General features: G+C 38.1%; 2 protein-coding genes across 4 annotated transcripts; one reads left to right on the top strand and one right to left on the bottom strand.

Moving 5' to 3' along the window:
- Nucleotides 1-1,280: 1,280 nt before the first annotated feature.
- On the bottom strand, nucleotides 1,281-14,144 carry LOC129166906 (uncharacterized). 3 transcript variants are annotated; one of them, XM_054750511.2, is made up of 8 exons: nucleotides 13,462-14,144; nucleotides 13,259-13,307; nucleotides 9,705-9,792; nucleotides 8,779-8,844; nucleotides 8,604-8,663; nucleotides 8,451-8,498; nucleotides 8,311-8,364; nucleotides 1,281-5,987 (listed from the first exon to the last, which is right to left on the bottom strand). In XM_054750511.2, the coding sequence occupies exons 3-8, from the start codon at nucleotides 9,789-9,791 to the stop codon at nucleotides 3,633-3,635; spliced, it is 2,670 nt and encodes an 889-aa protein (XP_054606486.2). In that variant the 5' UTR covers nucleotide 9,792; nucleotides 13,259-13,307; nucleotides 13,462-14,144; the 3' UTR covers nucleotides 1,281-3,632. The 3 variants fall into 3 exon arrangements, with proteins under 3 accessions (XP_054606486.2, XP_054606485.2, XP_054606484.2); XM_054750510.2 differs by lacking the exon at nucleotides 13,462-14,144 and having other exon boundaries at nucleotides 13,259-13,368; XM_054750509.2 differs by lacking the exons at nucleotides 13,259-13,307; nucleotides 13,462-14,144 and having other exon boundaries at nucleotides 9,705-12,209.
- LOC139064410 (BEN domain-containing protein 5-like) lies at nucleotides 12,302-21,413 on the top strand. The gene is made up of 8 exons (XM_070547751.1): nucleotides 12,302-13,018; nucleotides 13,282-13,400; nucleotides 15,356-15,639; nucleotides 16,117-16,241; nucleotides 16,763-16,795; nucleotides 18,005-18,063; nucleotides 19,262-19,469; nucleotides 20,514-21,413. Exons 1-8 carry the CDS (start codon nucleotides 12,865-12,867, stop codon nucleotides 20,648-20,650), a joined length of 1,119 nt encoding a protein of 372 aa, XP_070403852.1. The 5' UTR covers nucleotides 12,302-12,864; the 3' UTR covers nucleotides 20,651-21,413.
- The last annotated feature ends 1,286 nt before the right edge of the window (nucleotides 21,414-22,699 follow it).

Raw genomic sequence — 22,699 nt, 5'->3', positions numbered from 1 at the left:
GACATATTTTGTTTACAAGCAGCTTTAGGAAAGTTGTTTCTTTAGCTTTCATGTTTATAGTCACGTTTGTGTTTGTTCACAAGTTCACTTTGCTGCAGTGACTTCATATTTTCCTACAAATGTAATAAAATAGTGACACTAAAATTATACAAATGATTCCTTATGAAAGGAAGCTCATTAGAGAGCAGTGCAGACAGACTTACTACATGCTGCAGCTGTTTTTGTAGGCCAGCTGCTGCTGAATTTGGGGAAAGTTATTCTGCACACATCCAGATCAGATGGTCGATTACAGAAAATAATGTAATTCAATAATTTCTAAACAGACTAAACAAGTAAAACATCAAATAAATCACTCTGCTGTCATCAGACGGAGTGATTCAGGGGGTGAGGTGTTCTTAATGATGAGGGTGGCTGAGGTGTGTCATCACTCACTTTGGTCTGGTCCAGACCGTCTCTTTACTGGTGGGTCTCCTTCCTCAGTAGGTGACGTGAAACGCCAACATCTGAACGTTCTGTGTTCCTTAGAGGAGAAGAAAAGTAACATTAGCAAGCTGGCTAAATTATTTTTTACTAGCATCTCAAGGACTTGGAGAAGCAGATCTTCACTTACCTAAACATCAGACCAGTTTGTCCCAGCTGAGCTCATCAGGGCGTTAGTCTGACAGCCTGTCAGTGAAACACGGCTCCAGTCTTCTGGATGTGGACTCTAAAAAGCAAAGGAACATTTTTACTTTGTTTTAATTATTTTACAGCCAATTTTATCAGCTTTCCGACGCTCACGCTCATACAGACGGTGAGCTTTGCTGCGCCTGACTGATGCAGAGTTAGTTTTTATATCTGCAGTGAGACAAAAAACTAACCTCACTTCACTTAGAGATCGTTCTTTAAAACTCTATTAAATCCACTGTGTTGACGCACTTTAATGACTTTGTCACCCTGCTGGAAAAACCAGCATAGACCAGCATGGCTTCCTTGCTGGTCTTTGCTGGTTTTTGCTGGTCCATGCTGGTTTGGTGCTGGTTTAGCTGGTTTATGCTGGTGGACCAGCATAAACCAGCAACGACCAGCATGGCTTCCTTGCTGGTCTTTGCTGGTCCATGCTGGTTTGGTGCTGGTTTAGCTGGTATATGCTGGTCCACCAGCATAAACCAGCTAAACCAGCTTCCTTGCTGGTCATTGCTGGTTTATCCACCAGCAATGTCTGCTGGTGGCCAAAGTTGATCCAGGGTTTGAATTCCAGCCCCATATCTTTAGCCGCATTTCTCCCTCCTCTCTCCCAAGGTTTCCTGCTTCCTTGCAGTGTGAAAAACTGCCAGTAGTGCCCAAAAAATTGAGACCAGTAATGTTTAGATTGCTTTGGGGAATGTGTTTTAAAGTGCTTAGCTTGATACTGTTAATATGGTTAATTCTCTCTCTGATTACAATTCTAAAACTATAGTTTTCAATCACTTTCAGTTTTGATGTTTTGGATGAATCTATGAAAGCACTTTAATAAAAACATTCCTCCATCAGACACAAGCCACACTGAAGACAAGAGCATACATATTTTAGTACATTTAATATTAGGAAAAATAAGTAAATAAATAAAATAAACAGATTCTAAGATTAAAAAAATGGATCTATGAATAATTACACAATAGTCAATATTATCTTTATATACATTTATTATATAAAACAAACAAATTGTAATTGTTTCAGCAAATGTTAAACATCATAAACATTAAAATCTTAAGGGAATTTTTATTGCTATTTAAAGTGGCTTTAGCAACTAATCAAGATTACATCACTTTTGTTCACATTTTAACATTGCAGTTTTTCGATAAAATAGTAATATTTTTCCATCCATCAATAAACACTGTGTACATAAAGTAAAAACAAAACTTAAAGATTTGAGCAGATTAAAAAAGGTGAACACTTAAAGCATGGATCTTTGGTGTGTTCTTGCTGTGTTCTGTTTCTAATTCAATTTCTAGTTCTTTTTAAAACACAGGAAAGGTTTTTGCTTTACCTGCTAACGTTTCGTTTGTGACTAAAAACATCCTCAGAGCTGACGCCAATGGTGGTGTCACTTCCTTCTCTGTGTATCCGCGGGCAGCAGAGGATGTTGTCGCCCTCTGCTGCCCACTCTCCCCTCTCCGATGATGCAGTCCCATGTGCGATCCAACTCCATCGTCCCTGTTCATGGTCCCACATCCACGTCTCCTCATCTCGATAGCTTCTTTTATCCATCTTTTGTACTTCTGTTGCTCGGTTTTTATGATCCTTGTGTTGTCCCAGTCCATTATATGGTTTTCTCTTGTGCAGTGATCTGTTACGGCTGACTTCTTTATAGTGCTTCGTCGCCAACTCAACACACGGACAATAGAACACAGAAAGGAGTGCGAGAAAGAAACAAGTCGAAAACACACAAGAGCAGTGAAGCAAGAAGCAGAAAGCACAATAAAGAAATCGGCCGTAACAGATCACTGCACAAGAGAAAACCACATAATGGACTGGGACACAAGGATCATAAACAGCGAACAATAGAAATACAAAAGATGGATCAAAGAAGCTATAGAGATAAGGAGAAGTGGATGTGGGACCATGAACAGAGACAATGGAGTCTACACATTGGATCGTGCATGGGACTACATCAACGGAGAGGGGAGAGCGGGCAGCAGAGGGCGACAACGTCCTCTGCTGCCCGGGGATAAATGGAGTAGGAAGTGACGCCACCATCAGTGTCAGCTCTGAGGATGTTTGTAGTCACAAACGAAATGTTAGCAGGTAAAGAAAAAACTTCCTGTGTTTTAAAAAGAACTAGAAATGGAATTAAAGCATGCACACTAAAAAAGAAAAGTGCACAGGCAAAGAAATGCTCTTTGTAGTTGGGGTGCTTTACAAAAAGACTATTTTCTCAGTGACACCGAGCATTTCTAATGTTTAAAAGAAATTGATCAAAGTTTCATCTTGTGCATGCTAAAAATACTACAGCCATCAAGAAAGGTTTTGGAACAAGACCACTTGACCACTAGAGTTTGCAATTTTTCAGAACAGTTGTGGTTATTTTTAGTACATGTGTCAGTGATGTTAAAAATGAACCCATCAGAGGGAAGTCAATGCAGTTCTTTGTCTTCACCACCAACTGTCAAAAGCCAGCTTGATTTGTGGGAGCAAAATTCTACTTCAAGGCTGCAGCTTTCCAAAAGGCATCGTGCAGATAGAACCAAGTCTAGCACACCCACAGCAGGTTGGCCACACACGTGAGCTGGCCCTCTCTCGAAGAAGGTGCATGCTTGGAGTGGACTTTCAGCATGCGCAATGTTGAGGAAACTGGTCAAATGAGTGCATTTTATGCAAGCGCGGAAAAGGAAGTTGGTCTCCCCACTTATGGCACAAATCAAACCCCATATTGTGTTGTTTCCCTGTCCCCTCTGAAGAAGGACCTTCCACAAATACAAAATCCTGGTGTTCTCCAGTACAGTGAGGAATGCTCAGAACTGTAAATCAGGAAAACAAAGAAGCCAGTTCAGACACATGGCACAGCACATTAAGTCCACTCTCCTGGGCAGAAATCTGAATCAGCCAGAACTGATCAAGAGAAGTTGTGAAACACAAGAGAAAAATGTTACCTACAGAACGACAACCAAAGACTAGTCTCTTTCATGTTGGTTTGGAAAGTCACAAATGTAAGTCTCATCACCAGTTTTCAGGACCAGACATTTCTGCTCTAACCTGTCTACTGGAATCAGATCCACAGTAGGTCCCCTACTTATAAGTCTAATATGTGACTCAAATCTGTACCCTTGTGGTAAAGGGAATGATGCTTGTGTATGAAACTTTTGGAAAAGTACAGCAATTTCTGTACCCCACTCTGAGGGAAAAGATATAATGCTTCGAATCTCTCCACAAACACCATCACTCAACTTTCCATAACAATCCCTTCTTCTCTTACTGAGGCTGTAGCTTTTGCTGGTATAAACCAGTCCTTTGTGCACCATTCTCTTGTGTACCACCATTTCATCTGGTGGAACTTTTTCTGCAGAAATGAAGGCACTTTTCTCCTCCTCAGTTGTCTCAGTAACCCTGCCATTATCCAGAACAGTTGTGTCTTGATATCTAGTGAAGGACTTTACTCTTGAGTTATTTGTGAGCTCCAAACAGAAGTTCTTTACTTGCTCACTAACTGCAAACCTTGTACTGAAAAGCGGAACCGTTCTATGCAACAAGAATTTGTTTACAATCTGCAAAGCTACACATTTTGTTCCGTGAAACAGTTTCAACAGACCACCATTTGCATTTTCAAATACAAATGCTGAGTGTGCCCAGAGCGGCCCCCACAGTTTCACAGACTTGGACAGGTGCGTTAGCAAGTGTACATTGAATGTCATAGATGCTTCTCCATACAACAGTTGAAACCTTGCCACGAACTCGAACAGCATCTCATCTGCTTTGTTGATCTCTTCGAATGTGACATTCTCCTTCAAAAGCAGAAATACTGCAAACACCAGCAGGGATAGGTGCTTCACATAACGTGACTGAAGCACCCCATTCAGGACTGGCAAACTGTAAAACAGGAGCCAAGCTCGCCACTCTGAGGCTTTCCAGTACTTGAACTCTGCAATGGGTCTGGGAAGTCGTGTAATAAGGTGTGGTGGCTTGATTTCCTTGATCCTGTTTTCTAGCACCCTCATTGTATTTGGACTGCCGATATAGTAGGGTTGATCACTGCCACTCAACAGAAGCTCTGTCAGCTGTCTAATGACACCAAGCAAGACAGCATGCATATAGTCTGGAACAAACCCCCAAACAATGTCAAAATAAGGCATGTTTATCAGTGGTGATGGACCTTTCACCCCCCTGACACTTCTGTGTTGTTCTACGGCCTGCTCCATATCTGCAATCATTTTATTAGCCTCTCTCTCAGGGTATTCTGTGGCAGTCACAGTATACTTCACCTGTTTTTCAACGAGAGTCCCAGGGTGTAAACAGAAGCCACAACCAAAATACCCATTAAACTGGGTGGTGTTTTGCATAGCTGGTCTTGCCTTTGAGTCCACACAACAACAGAGTCCAACAATTTTGCTGTTCACCAGAGCTCCACATTTTCTCCAGGACACACCATTGGATGCCAGTGTTTTTGCCTGATCAACAAATGGTTTTAGAAAAATTGGCATGACTGGCTCTTGAGCACCAAACCAAAGACCTGCAAGCATTACATTCTGGAATCTCAATTTGGGAGGGAGTTCATTTAAATGCAGCTGGATGGGCCATATTGAAAATTTGGAAGACTTGTAGACAGGTGAACCATCAGAATTAAAATTAAATGACAAATTGGCCGGATCTGACAGAATGCCACCTGGTTTTGACAGGTTTTGATACATTTCACCATCATATATGTCAGAGATAACATGTTCATTCTGTTGCCTTTGGTATCTGTAGTTCATGCTGTTTTGAATTTGAGGGTTTTCCATCAGTGTCTGAATTTGAGGTGCAATTGGTATGCTTATGAAAAAGCTTGCACTGTTCAATGTGCTAATTTCAATGGGAGCACTACAAATTGTACACTGAACAATGTTTTTTTCTTTTATGTCTTCTTGTTTGCCAATGTATAATTTGCAGGTTTTGCAGTAGAAGTGAAATTCCACTATGTCAGAAGAGTTCTTAAACACTTTGTTGAACAAATATTTGGATCTCGGTAAAACCTCTTTGCCAAACAGTGCATTTATAAGCTTTAACAAATCATCAAGTTGTGTTCCTGTTATGTTATGTCTTGCTGCATGACACATTACCATAAGCAGTGCTTCAGCCCTTGTTGTTGTACCCCCTGAAATTAGTGCAGAATCCATGTCAGTGTCAAATCCTATCTGTCCAAATGGGTCGTCCTCTGGAAGGTCTTCAATGTTTGAATCAACTTGAGGATCACTTTCAGGTGAGGAATCACACTCAAACTCCTGGCTGACGTTACTTGATTTCAGCACAGATAAGCCACCAAAAGAAGTTGTGGGCTGTAGGGTGACAATAAACACACATTATTGCATGTATCTACCAGCAAAAACAAATGATAAAAGCAACTGATCGGGTGACTGTATCGGATCGATTCCCCTCTTTACTTGGTGCTAAATTATTTTTTCGGTTGTTTGGACAAATCTTGTTTAGAGATCAGGAAACCGATTTATTCATTATTTATTTATTATTAAAGAGGCCATTTCATTCTGACCTGAATTGGAATGTTTATTATGTGAAGTGCCTTGAGACGACTCTTGTCGTGATTTGGCGCTATATAAATAAACTTGAATTGAACTGAATTGAATTGAATTCTAATTTCAGGACTTTGTGGTTATTTCTTAAGTATTAACCAGTAATATGAAACATTTTACATCTAAAAAACGTTACGAAATACTGATTAACAGACCATTCAATCGGTCTGGGTCAATATTCAGGTGGTTCCGGCTTGTTCCATCAGGCAGCTTCGGCTGCTGCTCGTTCATACTCATTATTCGAATTTGCTAGCCTCAGATTGGCTAACAAACTAGCCTATGAGAGCAAGATATATCGTTTCCTGCCCTGCTGCTCATTGTTAACACCGGGCGTTCTCTCTTCCTGTTTGGTATGCTACAGCTTTTAGCATGCAGCATGCTAGGCGTGGTTTCAACTGCGAGAGCTACCGAATACTAACAAACAAAGGAGTTGTGACAAATCAAATACAGGCCATTGGAACTCGCATTTTATCAACACCTGCATAGTTTGGGATTGTGTTTTTTGGTTTGGGAGACGAACCCCTCCTCCGTAACCAGGTTATTTGTACGGAAGCCCGGAAAGGTAAAAAATCCTCAAATGTATTTTTCCCTACTGGCGGATAAAAATGTATTGAATAGAACAGAATAGATTTATTAATCCCACAGTGGGGACATTCACTCATTACAGCAGCACACACACTTAGAGAAGAAAAATAAGATTACAGGTAAAACTGATTCCAGCCATGTTTGCTTTCATAACTTCAACAACATCATGCTGATGACCCACATGAACATAATCCTCTGTTAGTCGATGCAGTTACATCACAAAGTTAGCTTAACATGATAAGATTACTTTTGCTTGGCAAAATACAACAACAGGTAATATTACGAATGACCCTAGATGGAATTTAAATCCTTTTACATTAATCATAACTAAAAGTTCCTGGGAGACATTTGTGACATGTAGCTGTAACTCTTTACTGCTGACAGATGATGTGAGTCCTTGTAAACCACCCCACGATGGGACGCACCCAAAGCACCACATATACCAAATAACACCCAAGAACATACAGTCCGATGTCTCAGAACGACCGTCTTAGTACGTCTATGCACCCCCGCTCCAACGGTGCCGAAAAAGTCAGCAAGTCCGGGTAAACTGGACGCTGCTGCCAACATGAAACACAACAGAGACGCTCTTTTCACGACTAAAATGCTAGATTTTAAACGTTTTTGAATTGTAAACAATTTGGTACGCTTAACATGATTAATCATTTTTAAATTAATCGGCACACCCCTTGATTCAATGAATTCTTTTTATTTAGTTTTTCTTAGGTTATTTCCATCAGAAATGACGTTTTTTTTCTGGTCTTTGATGCTGATTTCCATATTAGTTTCCTCTTTTATTGATCAGCCCTAATTTACTCTGCAGTATTAATTAATTTCTTTATCCCTAGTTTTATGGGTTAATTTTAGTTTGATCTATATAGCTTTTCTAGTGTTCACTAGCCCGTATGTTACCCCTTATATCTGTTGCACTCTTTTTGTGGATTTTTAGCGCCTTTCCATTTTGCCAATGTCCTGTTTGTGGTTTTGAAGGCACTGTTACGTTAGATCTTTTTTTTCCTGGTTTAGGTCTCTTTATACTGTAATTTCTTGGACCATTGCAGATGTTCTCCCTCTTTTTAGTCCAGCATTTAGAATACTTTTTCTCTACATGATATCTATTTGTTTTTACTTTCCCAGAAATGTCACTTATGTCACTCACCTGTGCTGCTTGATCATTATCATGAGATACACATGCTGTCTCTCCAATTTCCGTTATTACAGTTTTTCAGTTAATTACCGGATCCTCTGATCTGTTCAGTTTTTCGCTCATTCTGTTTTTGCCAACTTCATGTCGAGCCTTCTGTTTTATTTAATGTTTCTTGAATAGACCTTGTAATTTATTTTTTTTATTAACTCACTACAATGCCTCACTTCAGTGGACTGCTGTTTAACACTTATAATAAACAGCAAAGATAATAGAAAAACATTGCTTGTGTATAAAAATAAGAATTGCAGGTATTGTTGTGTGATTTGGTTAAAAGCTTACCAGGTTGAATGTCTCATCTGAATCAGACTCCAGACAGCCACATGGAGACATGGTCTGAAGAGAATGTAGAAAAGGCACAAACACAGTAAGAAACAGAAATGTGTAATAATATTATCTTGCCTCACATATTAGTCAATCACCTCAACATCTGCAGCATCTTCTCTGCCACATTCAGTGTAGGGCAAGGTCTAGAGACAAAAGAAATTATTTGAAAAGATTTTTAGTTCATTTCTTTGTACATTCAGTTTGTAAATATCACAAACTTGCACATGAGGTTTGGTAAAAGAACTTACAAGGTTGATTGTGTCATCTGGATATTCCGGGAAATCAAAATGACCAGATGAAGACGTGGTCTTCAGAGGAGGTAGAAAAGATGTTACTAAGTAAGAAAGTACCACAACACTTTGTGCAGGGCAGCACAGTGTGAAATCATGTTTCTATCAATTTAAGAATACATGTAACCCTCACCTCAAAATCTGCAGAATATGGACCAGAAGTCACTTGGTCACAGCTTTCACTGCTCAAGGGAGAAGTCTGAAAATATTTACAAAACCATATTCCCTATTTAGTGTCTTCAAACATCAGCAAAGGCAATGTGATAGATCTGTTAAAGAAAAAAAAAAGTCAAATTTCATTACTGCATTACAAAAGGGTTATTGTAGGTTTCAGAAAGTTACAATTAAGACCTTTTAAGACCGCTATGAACAAAATGTTAGACCAGCATGACACATTAACACAAAGTCACACATTAACAAAGTCTGTTTGAGTTGGAACATCTCAGAAGCATCTGATGGCAGATGTTTTGTTATCCAGTCAATCAAAAGAACTGACCTGTTTAAACCTAAGACATAGTAGGGCTGCACGATTCTGGATAAAATAATCCCAATTATTTTTTGCTCATATTTAGATCATGATTCTCTCACAATTTTTTCCCCAATTTAAATAGTTATTGCACGTATTAACTGCAAATCAGCTTTGTAACAGCTGACACTGAAAATAAAAACAATAAATAAAGGCTACTGTTGTTTTATCCTGCCAGCTCGCTTCTGCATCACATGGTATAAGGCTCCGCCATTATCAATTGTTGAGGGAAAAAGAGGGAGCACTTTTTTTCATGCAGATTATGTCCAGGTTTAAAATGCGGTACAATGATTGTGTTTTTTTTTTCCCTTTTTCATTTTAATTGTCATTTCAGAATGAGTTTGCTTACAAGCATGAATTGAAATCACAACCTTTTAACGATTAATTGTGCAGTCCTAAGACATAGAACAAAAAACTGGGTGGGCGTTGTTCAGACTTAAGTCCTTGAATTTAAAGTTATGTATTTTAGACTTTTTTTAAGACCATTTAAGACCCTGCAAGAACTCTGATACATCTTTCATGAGCTAACTTACATCCAAAGTCTCTCTGTTCCATCTTGCAGAGGGTAACTTGATGGTACTGTTTGGTTCCAGGTACAATTTGTACTTGCGCTTTGGCATTCTAAAACAAAAATGAACATCGATATCAGTAACAGACATGATTCGTGAATAAAACCATGGTAAATTTAAACAGTTACACTGGTGAAATTCAGCTCACTTAAGAAATACCATTATTTGAAAGTATTAGTCAAGTCACCATTTCAAAAGTCCAAGTCACACTCAAGTCCTTAGTGCAGGGGTCGGCAACCTGTTCCCATCAAAGAGCCATTATTACCCGTTTCCCACGGTAAAGAAAACACTGGGAGCCACAGCAGCTGTGGCGTTGTGGGCGGGGCCTACACTCAGACAGCAGAGAGCTGCTTTAACAGATCACAACAGGTGACAGCAACCAATACCAGTCGCTCATGTACCTCAAAGTTATCTTTCAACAGAAGATTATTAATAAAACAGTTTGTTTCAAATTGATCCAAAAAAAATGTAGCCCGTCTGCGCTACAATATTTTGATATTTTTCACCCTTCTAGTGGTTTTAATAGCTGAGCAGGTGACGCTTCTTGAGGCGTCACACATAACTGCTCTGTCTCGTTGGACTGTTGTAATTAAACATTGTACTGAACTAAACTTTGCATTAATCATTGTTGAAAAGGATCCAATCAGGTAGTTTTTTTCCCTCATTTACACTGACGGAGGTAACGGCACAGTGTGCATGGCTCTGGTGTTCATCCGGTTTAATGTTTCTGTTTGCAACAATTTTCACAAGAAGGTAAAACAGTTAAATGACAGGATTCGCACTGACCGGATATTTCCCGTGTTTGACTGTTTATTTTGATGGAGAAATCTCAAACCTGCAGATGCGCTGATATTTTAATCGTTATGCACATCGTAGAGGTAGCTACATCAATCAGGAAAAGATTCCCATCAGAACATCTGAGATGGACACTGAGCTCAGCGCAGCTCGCTGTCAGCGCATGCGTATGGTGGACAGCAAGATGAAGATGTGTAGATCGGGGGCTTGGAGCGCATCGCATAACCAGAACCATGCAGGAAGATTCAGTGTTTTCTAAACACGGTCTCTCAGAGACTTAAAAAATGTCCCCTGATTATGAATCTTTGGCTGAATAGCACTTGTTCCTGTCTCCAACACATCAATGAGCCTGTCTGAAGAACAGTCCAGAATCTCATATCCTCTTCAGCTCAGAAAGCGCCTATAGACTTATTTGATTATGCACAAACAGTTGACCTGTTCAGGTTTACGCAGACAATCTTTAACTATTCATTAGTTAGTTTACAAGCAGAGAGCCACATCAGATGGATGAAAGAGCCGCATGCGGCTCCAGAGCCGCGGGTTGCCGACCCTTGCCTTACCCCGGGTTTCCACAGGAGCCGTCAGCAGCACGTTACTGCAGCAGCACGTTTTGCTCGCGTAAGCTGCTGCTTGGCCCTTCCCACGAGACGCAAAGCAGCAGGGGAGCAGCTGTCACCGACAGGGCACGAAGTCACACGAGTGACTTCGTCAGTAAACACAACAACAAGCAGGAGAAAACTACAACATGGTTTGTGTTTTATGTTCTGTCCGTTTTATAATCGCCAATACGGACCTGAAAAACAAAGGAGACCGCTAGCTAGGTGATAACTTCTCACGGGGCCGCACAGTTAGTAACTTTTTCTTTAAAGTAAAGCAACCGGAAGGCAGTACGTTCTTTATTCTGAAAATCTCGGGAGCTTCTCTCCATTTCCGCGTCCGATTTCCTGTCTTTCCTTCCCCAAAAATGTCGAACTTGACCCGTTTCAGAGGCGTCGCGCGTAGAAAATAGAACCGGCGCGTAAAGGCCGCGACATGCTGCTCCTGAGACGTGGCCGACTCGCGCTGCTGACGGCTCCAGTGGAAACGGTTCTGTTGACCACACGGTTCCTATCAGCAGCTATGACGTGCTGCTGCAGTAACGTGCTGCTGACGGCTCCAGTGGAAAGCCGGGGTTAGTGTGCAAGTCCAAGTCTCATAGGATTAATCCAAGTCAAGTCACTGGACCCTACTGGGCAAGTGTGAGTCCAAGTCCCTAAAATAATCTTCCAGTCCAGGTCAAGTCATTATCACCTTTGAGCAAATCACCAATCTGAGAGAGTTTATAACTACAATAATGGCAGCTATACATGGTTTATTTTAAAATAAATTGTACTCATATCAGGCGAGTCTTTCATCATGAATGGTCATCATGTGGTGGAAACAATAGCTAGAAAATTACATTAGAAGAACAAAATTCTGTGCAAACATCTCCCTTTAACAAGAACTGTAGATGTTTGTTTTCTGCATTTTTAGTTAATGTTTTTTTGTATTCACTGAAGTTACTCGTTGGTTACAGTATTCAGAAATGTTAGTCAAATAAGAGTAATTGTGAACTACTAAACACTTTGAATAAATTATTTAAATCTTAAATTTAATTTTAAAGTACTCAATTAAATGAAATCATTAAATTTAAATTAAATAAAAATTTACTAATTATTTAATTTTATTAGTTTATTTTATTTCATTAATTTATTTTATTAAAATTATTTAATTATAAAATTGAATTAAATGAATATGCAACATTTTATTCGAGTAGAAATGATAAAGTAAAACTACCCGTAAAAAGTATTTTTCCCCCATAAAGTTACTAAAGGAAATTGGCGGAGTGAATGTAACAAGTCCCTACCCACCTCTGGTGGATAATAAGTAATAATAAATCACTTTTTTTTTCTAGATGGATTGTAGTTTCAAAAAATGTCAATGTTTACATTTAAGAAATATTTCAGATATAGTGTCTGCAATTAGCTATTAACATTTAATGAGTCAAGGGTCACTTATTCTCCCTTAAAATAAAAAATAATTGGTTGTAATCAAATCCCCACTATGAATTGAGAGGGGGAACTGGGAACTACAGCATCCTCTGCTCAGTGCTCACGCGCTTCCCGCCGTTGAAGTCAAAGCTAGCTGGAGGGGCGTATCTCAACATTAGCATTAGGACCAAGATCAAGAGCAAATTAAGTTGCGGCGTCACGATTTAAAAACTAAAATATTTTAGACCTTATTTCTTTTTAGACAACAGTTATATTTAACTAATTCGAATTTAGGAAACTAATTTTGTTTGCCTTAAAAAATGTTTGCTTATGTTAGGTATATAGACGACGGCTGTAAAGAAATCGTTCCAACAACCTTTATCAAAGATTTTGACAGCCAGAAGGATACCAGCAAAATTTACTGGGTTCGCTGGCAAGACAGTTTTTTCAAAGCTCAAATATTAATGCTGAAGGGTAAGTCACGATCTCACAAACAGTTTTACTTATTAATAAGGTCGACCTAGGATGTGTAGTTAAATTGACTGGCTGAAATCTCTGTCTACCGCTCTAGTCGAGCTAGCTAGTGTGCTATTAGCTTTTAGCTAGTTACGATAGTGTAGCGTTGCTAAGGTTAGCGTTCCTTAAGAACAGAGCGAATAATGAAATAACTACATAAAATTATGTACAGTATAGCCGATGCAGTCAAATACTTACATGAAGTGCTGTTTATATTCCAGACACCAAAGAGGACATCGAAGAGGAGCTGTCAACGGGGAAGAGGGTCCGTGTTAAAAAAGTCATGGATCCCAGCACTTCACCGCTACCTTCTGAGGCGGAGGAAGCCAGGACAAAAAAAGTATATTCTACTAGCATGTTGGCAAACATTAGGCAATGTTCATTAACCACTCAATACTCACCAATGATGAATAAATGGGCCCAACGTTGGTAAAACAAAAATGAAAAGACAAATCTTCACAACTTTCCAACACACAAATGCGCAGCTGCTTCCGATCTTCTGTTTTTTCTTCTTCTCCTTTCTTGAGGGGTTTTACGGCGGTTGGCAGCCAACTGGGAGTTGCAGTTTTTATCTTTACCTTTACTTTTTACCGCCCCTACTGCTCCGGAGTGTGCATCAGCGATTACATTTTATTTATAAATCCAGTGTAATCCGAATTTTTTTAGAATTATAAACTAAAATCTTTATATTAAATTGTTAACCATTTTCCTTAACCTTTCAATCAATCATGATCTATATTATATAGACAACAAATAAAAATAATGTACATATGCATATCTGTCAATGGAACATACTCAGTTTAAATTAAAATGGAACATACTCAGTTTAAATTAAACACCCAATTCTAATTTTCTACTGAAAAGGTCATTATATTACTTACTGACACCCAAATTGTGTGGATAGATATATTTCATATAAGAAAACTCCCAAATAACCAAGTTTTTCTCCAACATATTTCATTAAATAAGTTTGTTCCATGCAGATTCCATCTCCATGCAGCAAGTTTCAGCTGTCTGGCTCATAGTATCTCTTTGAATTATTTTTATTTTATTTTTGTGTTTTACAGCTACTACTCAAAACGGGGTCTGAGTTTCTTATATATATAAATTTGTAAATCAGCCTAGGTGAAATAATTAGTTTTAGGCTTAAAGGAATAGAATCCATAACATAACAATCAAGGAGTCAAGTCAAGTTTTAAACCCAGAAAGGAATTCTACATATGTAAAAGTTAGACCATCGTTGTTAAAAAGTTGTTTAATGAGAAGAATATTATAATCAATCCAGTTCTGTAAAAACAATGTCACATCTAAATAAATATCCTGGTTATTGCAAATACTGTATAACACTTAGGGAGAGAAATTATGCTTTAAAAATGTAATCAGATCTTTTCAAAAAATTTCACAAATACCGTTAGAGATCTCAAGGGCTGAGCTTGTATTTACTAATCAAGAAAGACCCTCAGCTTTGGGAAACACACGTCCAGGTATAGTTAAGTCCTTCTGTAACCATAAATTGCATTTGTGTTACAAAGACGATATTAGTAGATCACCATTTTCACTTATTTCCACTGTTTGATCCTTTTCTGCTGCATAGACAATAAAGAATAAACCCATTCTTACATATTTATTTCACACCAATCAAAATATTTCAGGCAAATTTACCGAAATGTTAAGAAGTCAATGTAAAATTAATCATTGGTCTTTTTTGGTCTAATTAGAATTTTAATGTTCACAAGTTAAAAAATGTTATAGTTAATGTGTTTTTTAAAGTAGCTCAGTGCATGCTCTTAAATGGAGAATAAGGTTAGAAAATAAACACAAAATGACAAAAAAAAAGTTATGGCACTAATATTAAGAAAGAGAAGAAGTCGTCTGAGCAAATTCGATATTAACAACACAAAACGAATACATGTAATGTGGGTCTAGACAAAGAAGTCACTTATCAGCTATTTTGGGAAGACATGGTCTATTTCAATGAAAAAAAAACATCACAACAAAAAACGCATTAATAAGGAATCAGCAAGAGAAAGTTGTTTTGTCATTGTAAGCTACAAATGTCATTTACAAGAATATGCAAACTCAGTCCTTTCTGAGCAGATCTGTGTCCAAAAGTGTATTGTTACTGGAGTGAATAAAGCCAACATCAGGCCATGACATTAGGTTAAAAATTATTTCCAGTAATATTGCGCTTGCTTTGTGTAGCATTGCTTAGTTTGTTAGTATGTGAGTTTGCTAACTTTAAATCTTATGAAAGTCATACTGTAATTTTAAGTTGTGCTTTTGTAATGTTTACAGACAACTCAGAAAAAGGCCGCAGAGGAAGCAAAAGATGTTAACCTACTGGCCATTCTGCAGGAAAGAAAAAACAGAAAGAGGAACTCTCCACTCTGCCCTACCAGTACCAAAAAAATCAGAGAAGATATCCTCAGCGATTCCCTCTTTGAAGATGATACTGAGGATGACGATAATGATGGTGGTGTTGTCCCACAGAAACTTTATGAGGAGGCAATAAAAAAACAATGCTTTTATCAGAAAAAGTATAGTTGCATGTGTCTACAGCAGCAGGAAATGGAAAAAAGGTAAGTTTTGAATAGCCTTGAAAAATAATTTTGTATTATTGTTAATGTGTCCTAACAATATACTGTAAATCTACCTTTAAGCTCTAGTTGGATTCAGTCTTGTTATTGTCCTTGCCAAAAGTAGATGGGTGTGTAGAATATTGTGAATAGCAATAGCATTATTTGGTCCTGTTGAAATAGGCTGGGTACTTTGATCAAAAATATGTTTTTAATTATTGAGCCTTATTATTGAATCTTTATATTTCAAAGGTGTGTTTATACTTTTAAATTGATATATTTGGTAATATAATATTTTGCTACTTGTTTTTGTCACACAACTACCACATGCTGTCCAGATTTGGCCTTTCTGAATGCTGTGCACATGTGCAGCACTACCCATCTGCACTATAGGCAGCTAGATAATTTCACAGATAATAATTAACAATTTTTTTATCATTTCCTAATAATATAGTCATTACATATTTTCTTCTGTTTAAGAATGCAGGAGCAAGAAAAGAGTCTTTCAACAATGGAGTCTGAAAATAAAACTCTCCGAGAGCTGAACATAGAGCTGCAACAGCATCTAATGAAGGCGCTGAAGTCAACCTCCTCCAAGAGCAGTGGTGAGGACAGATCATTTCCCCTAAGTCTCTTTACTAATGCAGTTGTACCTAAAACTGAAATGTGTTGTGGGTATTTTTTAATGTATACTTCTGGGCTTAATGTAAATTATCCCATATAAGGAAATGTTTCCCTCTGGGCTGGCAGTCCCAAACCCCTCTTATCTTGTTGAAATGTTTTTGGGCAAAACACTGAACTTAGACAGTTATGCACCCATTTGTTTGTGAATAGGGAAAAAGATAGAAAAGCAATATATATTGTAGCTCACTTAACTTTTACAGTTGCCTGACGCTCAGAAACAAACATTTTAACAAGGATATAAGGACAAAATATATACATTTATCAAGTAGCTGAAGGTAGCAAACATCAAAAACACTTTGGAAGTGACCATTAGTTGCAGTACTTCAGCTGTGAGCTTAGGTATCACTAACCTAATAAGGTTTGGGAAACATATTCTTTGTTGTTGTGTTTTCCATTATTTCCTGTGTTCATGATATGCTTATTTTCTCTCTAACTGTTAAAGATCCTGCCACCCAAAACTCAAAGACTTTATACAGTAAGTGCAACCAAAATTTATCAACATTTAGAATACAATTTTTTTTTTAAATTTACATTGTTAAAATAGATTTCTACACTTGCAGTACCAACTTGATATAAGTGAAATCAGAATTGTGAACTAATTTTACATTTTCAAAAGCCCCTTAATTTAGTCAAAGTGGTCTCATGTTTGGTTTTACATGTTTGTCAATCTTAAATGTTTCATTTCATCACACAAATGTAAATTTTACTCAAAGACAACACAAACACAAAATGGAAGTTTTAAATCAAGGTTTTTATCAAGGGAGAACTGAAAATCTACACAGCCCTGGGTGAGTAAATGATTGCGCCCTCAGCTGAAACTAGTGCTGTGTTGAAACATTTTGAAAAATTGATTCTGAATCAATTCTTCTAAGAAACAAATCGTATCAATTAAAAAGTCCAAGAATCGTTTGGTTTAACATTGTTTGCCTTTTCTTTAAAACTAATGAAAAGTAAGGTCTGAAAGGGTTAACACAATTTTTTCAGGTGAATTGTTACTCAGTGTTGCATCATTTCATTTCAGCAATATAATTAAGGTAACAGCTCACAGAAAAGTTTTCAAAAGCAGTGACCCATGTTGAATTGGAACAGATTGGGTTGAATCAAATTTTGTCGATTCTAACTCTTGAGAATCAAAATCAAATTTATTCTTGAAATGAACCAATACCCAGCTTTAGCTGAAACATAACTTAACAGCGGCTCATCACACCCGACTTCTGTTTGTCCTGCCGCACAGAGGCCTGATTCCTACCACACCTGTTCTCAGTAAAGAAATCAATCCTGTCAGACTTTCCTGAAACAGTGAAGTAGATCAAAATATCCTCAACATCATGCAGAGATTCCAAGACATTCAGCAACAAATGGGATGACTTGTCGTAATTTGGCGCCATATAAATCAACTTGAATTGAATTGAATTGAAGCTGCTAAGGGCAGCCCAATCGAGGTAATTGGGTTTCGGGGCAATCACTTTGTCACACTGGGCCATGGAAGTTTTGGATTTTTCTTCTCCCTTACTCATAATAACCCTCATTTAAAAATGGCCTTTTGTGTTTGTACTTGTGTTGATTTTGATTTAAAGTGAGACAGTTTTGGAAAAAAATTATCCATTCTCCACTTATACCATGTGGCTTCTTGCTTGGTTTAAGCAAGACACAAATGCTGAATATTTTAACATTCTTTTCATAGTTGCAGAGTCTGGCAGTGAAGATGGAGTGGAGACACCTAGGTGTCCAGAAGGAGAGGAGGTACTGTACTTCCCCTGCATACAGTATTCAAATACACACCACAAGTGTAGCAACACAACTCATATATGGGTTGCCATTTGTAATGTTACACAGTAAAAAATTATCAGCAAAATTTTTAATCATTTATCTTGTAATCAGAGAAAAAAACTAGGTTTCATTTTTAAGCACTTATTTTCACCTTGTCATTCATGTATTTATAAATGTTAAGTTTCCTAGCTAAATATTTAGTTAGCAAGTTAAATAAAGCCCCAGAGTGTGATATTTTTACCTGTTTACTATCAAATCCTGCGTTTCCAGTTCACAAACTTGTCCATCCATCCGTCTATCCATTTTCTGAACCCGCTTTGTCAATGCGGGGGGGGGGGGGGGGGGCTGGTGCCTAACTCCAGCAGCCAACGGGCAATCAGGCAGGGTTCACCCTGGACAGAGAGCTAGTCCATTGCAGGGCAACACAGACACACAGGACAATCAATCATGCACACACACACTCACACCTAAGGACAATTTGGACAGACCGATCAACCTAACAGTCATGTTTTTGGCAGATTTAAATTCAAATACAGTGCAGAATTTTTCCCTGACGACGGCGGCGCAACAGTTTTAGGCAGAATATTTGAATTTTAACCACGATGCACTGAACTGCCAAATTATTGACTGCACGTGTCTGTAGCATGATTAGACACTCCTTTATATAGTTTATCAGCAAAAAAAAAGTGATTTGGGTGTGACTTGCTCTTTAAAAACTAGACATTTAGCCTGTAAAAAAATGTTTAAAAACAAAATATTTGATTTGAAAAATGGATATTAAATTAGGAAGCTAAATATTTTGTTCCAAACTAAATGTTTAATTTTCACAATAAATATTTTGTTTTTAAAATATATATTTAACTTGTTAACTAAATATTTAGCTAGGAAACTTAACATTTATAAATACTTGAATGACAAGGTGAAAATAAGTGTTTAAAAAATGAAACCTACTTTTTTGCTCTGATTATGAGATAAATAATTAAAAATATTGCTGTTAATTTTTGACTGTGTAACATTACAAATGGCACCCCATACTCAAATAGCAAAATGTGTTTTCATATGTAGAACTATGAAGAACACCTCTCCATCATTTGTTCACAAGCCAACTAACTTTTCAGTGTATTTGTTTTAGACTTGTGTGGGTGTTTATTTTTATTTTTATTTTTGTCAGATTCACCTGGGAGGAGGAGTCTACATCCGGAGAGAGGCCTGGTCAAGGATTAAAAACCAATCAAAGGATTCTTTGTTTCTGAAGGAGCTTGCAGTGGCAATCTGGGGAACAAAGACCCTAGGCCAGAAAAGCCTTACAGGGAAGGCGTGTCCTACAACTAAGAGCACCAGGCAGCCTTTAACCCCAAAGAAGCTGGAAACATTGAGAGGTATGGTATTTTTAGTTGGATTTGCAAAATGTTCTTGAGTGTTGACAAGTATGAAGGAGTAAAAGTGCACAAATAATTAAATATATCAATAGACAAATGCTTTAATGTCAATAATAGATAAAATTGAATTTAAACTAGGGTGGTCATATTTCCATTTCCCAAAAAGAAATCACACTAGGGCTGGGCTATATGGCCTAAAATCAACATCACGATATACTGAGGATTTAACCTCGATAACAATTTGTTTGATGCCGTTTTACCTTGGCCCCCAAAATGCATTGAAACAGCCCTGGCTGTGTGACTGAATTTGAAGGTGATCTGAATTGTATCAAATGTATAAATATTACATGTGTATAACTTATTGTTTTATTCAACGTGTAGTGGAGATAAATCTACCTATATTTTACTTTCAAACACTTTGCTTTGTTTTCTTGTTGCTTTGTTTTCTGTCCCATCTCTCATCTTCCTGCATCTCCTCTAAACTCTCCAGAAAAACTACTACTTGGCTTCTTACTTTTTCACCTCATCAGTTACTTTTGAGCAGATCAAAGGGATCTCCTGACCGCAAAGTGTAGTAGGCGTTTCAATGCTGCGTCGGTGAGGTGAAACACCGCAGCACACGGATAGCGGAGCGCGTCAAGCCATGTGTTGTAGTGCAACACATGGCTTTTACAAACATATACAGTACCGGATAAAGGACACATCCTTTTATGGAGTAGTTTTTCTTTGTGGTGTTTCTTTTCTTTGGACCTCTTTTCTACATTGTAGATTAATTGACATTTGCTATATTTTGTTTGCTACACATTTCCATATGTTTTCATTCATTGTTTGATATTTTCAATTTTAATTCATACTATAGAAGAAAATGAAAAAAATATCTATATTTTTTGTTTTCAAACTTTTGACTGATACCCAATACTCAAGTAACAATGAAGCAAACATTGTTGATAATATATTGCTTGTAGGAAACCCTGTTCATGCTTATGTGAATGATTTTTTCAAGACTTAATACTTAGGTACTTGTCTATTTGTATTTCATTTCAGCCTGCTTCAAAGAGTGGCTCATCAACAAAAAGTTGGAGGAGCCCGAGCTGCAAGCAAGATGGGTAAAAGCAGGGCGATACCTTACAGAAAAAATTATGGACATTAATAAACAAAAAAACAAAACCCCCAAGGACTGAAATGTGGCATTTTTTATGTTTCATGTTTTCATAAGGTAAGTTAAATTAGTTACTTGTTATTAGTGTTTGTTCTTATTTGTTATTAGTTTGTTTTTTAAATGATTTGTATGCATTTTGTTACCACGTTCTTTGTTAAACAAACGTAATAAATGTACATACTGACTTGAAAACCTTACCTTGTCTTTATTGTAGTAGTTACAGTATGTAATATTTTCCAATATTCTGTCTTATTGTAACAAAATTCAGTGTGGTTGTTCAGTACACTCGTATCCTCTGGGAGAATTTGTACTGCTAATCAGCATCCCATGCATGGACCACCATTGAATGCTGCTCCAATAACATGGACCAACAATCAATAGTGGTCCATGCTGGTCTATGCTGGTTCAGCTGGTAACCAGATCCATGCTGATTACCAGCTGAACCAGCATAGACCAGCATGGACCAGCTAGATCAGCATAAACCAGCTAGACCAGCATGGACCAACATGGACCAGCATGGACCAGCTAGACCAGCATGGACAAGCAAGACCAGCTAGACCAGCATGGACAAGCAAGACCAGCTAGACCAGCATGGACAAGCAAGACCAGCTTGACCAGCATGGACAAGCAAGACCAGCTAGACCAGCATGGACAAGCAAGACCAGCTAGACCAGCATGGACAAGCAAGACCAGCTTGACCAGCATGGACAAGCAAGACCAGCTAGACCAGCATGGACAAGCAAGACCAGCTTGACCAGCATGGACAAGCTAGACCAGCAAGACCAGCTTGACCAGCATGGACCAGCTTGACCAGCTAGACCAGCACCAAAACACAACATATGCTGGTCTATGCTGGTTACCAGCTATGCTGGTCTATGCTGGTTTTTCCAGCAGGGAACTTGGCTTCTGAATGTCCTAGAGCGATCAGGTTTGTTTTAGTGTACTCCAATCAACAGCCCCTACAACCACAAAAATGAATGGAGACATTAGCACTTATGGTTTGTAAATGGCACCCAGAATTATGTTGCACGACGCACAATTTCACATCATTCTGGGTTCATTTGTGTGAAAACAAGGTCCAATCAGGCTGAAACGTTACAGGAAGGTAGAATCTATTGAGTTGTAAGTGATCTGAACGTTTCATGATGATAGCACTTTCCTAAGGGGGTCAAACCATGTCCCAAAGGTCACCGGATCTGGTGTCAATTTAAAGAAGTAGTCCAGTTACACATTTGTGGGCTTATAACTTGGCTTCTGAATGTCCTAGAGAGATCAGGTTTAATTTAGTGTACTCCAATAAACAGCCCCTACAACCACAAAAAGGAATGGAGTCATTAGCACTTATGGTTTGTAAATGGCACCCAGAATTATGTTGCACAAATCACAATTTCACATCATTCTGGGTTCATTTGTGTGAAAACAAGGTACAATCAGGCTGAAACGTTACAGGAAGGTAGAATCTATTTAGTTGTAAGTGATCTGAACGTTTCATGATGATAGCACTTTCCTAAGGGGGTGAAACCATGTCCCAAAGGTCACCGGATCTGGTGTCAATTTAAAGAAGTAGTCCAGTTACACCTTTGTGGGATTATAACTTGGCTTCTGAATGTCCTAGAGAGGTCAGGCTTGTTTTAGTGTACTCCAATCAACAGCCCCTACAACCACAAAAAGGAATGGAGTCATTAGCACTTATGGTTTGTAAATGGCACCCAGAATTATGTTGCACGAAGCACAATTTCACATCATTCTGGGTCCATTTGTGTGAAAACAAGGTCCAATCAGGCTGAAACTTTACAAGAAGGTAGAATCTATTGAGTTGTAAGTGATCTGAACGTTTCATGATGATCGCACATTCCTATAGGGGGTCAAACCATGTCCCAAAGGTCACCGGGCCTGGTGTCACTTTAAAGAAGTAGTCCAGTTACACCTTTGTGGGCTTATAACTTGGCTTCTGAATATCCTAAAGAGGTCAGGTTTGTTTTAGAGTACTCCAGTTAACAGCCCCCATTACCCCAAAAAGGAATGGAGTCATTAGCACTTATGGTTTTTAAATGGCACCCAGAATTATGTT

The sequence above is a fragment of the Nothobranchius furzeri genome, unplaced genomic scaffold (genome assembly GCF_043380555.1).
Source record: "Nothobranchius furzeri strain GRZ-AD unplaced genomic scaffold, NfurGRZ-RIMD1 Scf024, whole genome shotgun sequence".
In the NCBI taxonomy this organism is placed as follows: Eukaryota; Metazoa; Chordata; class Actinopteri; order Cyprinodontiformes; family Nothobranchiidae; genus Nothobranchius; species Nothobranchius furzeri.
This window is presented reverse-complemented; position numbering and strand designations above follow the sequence as displayed.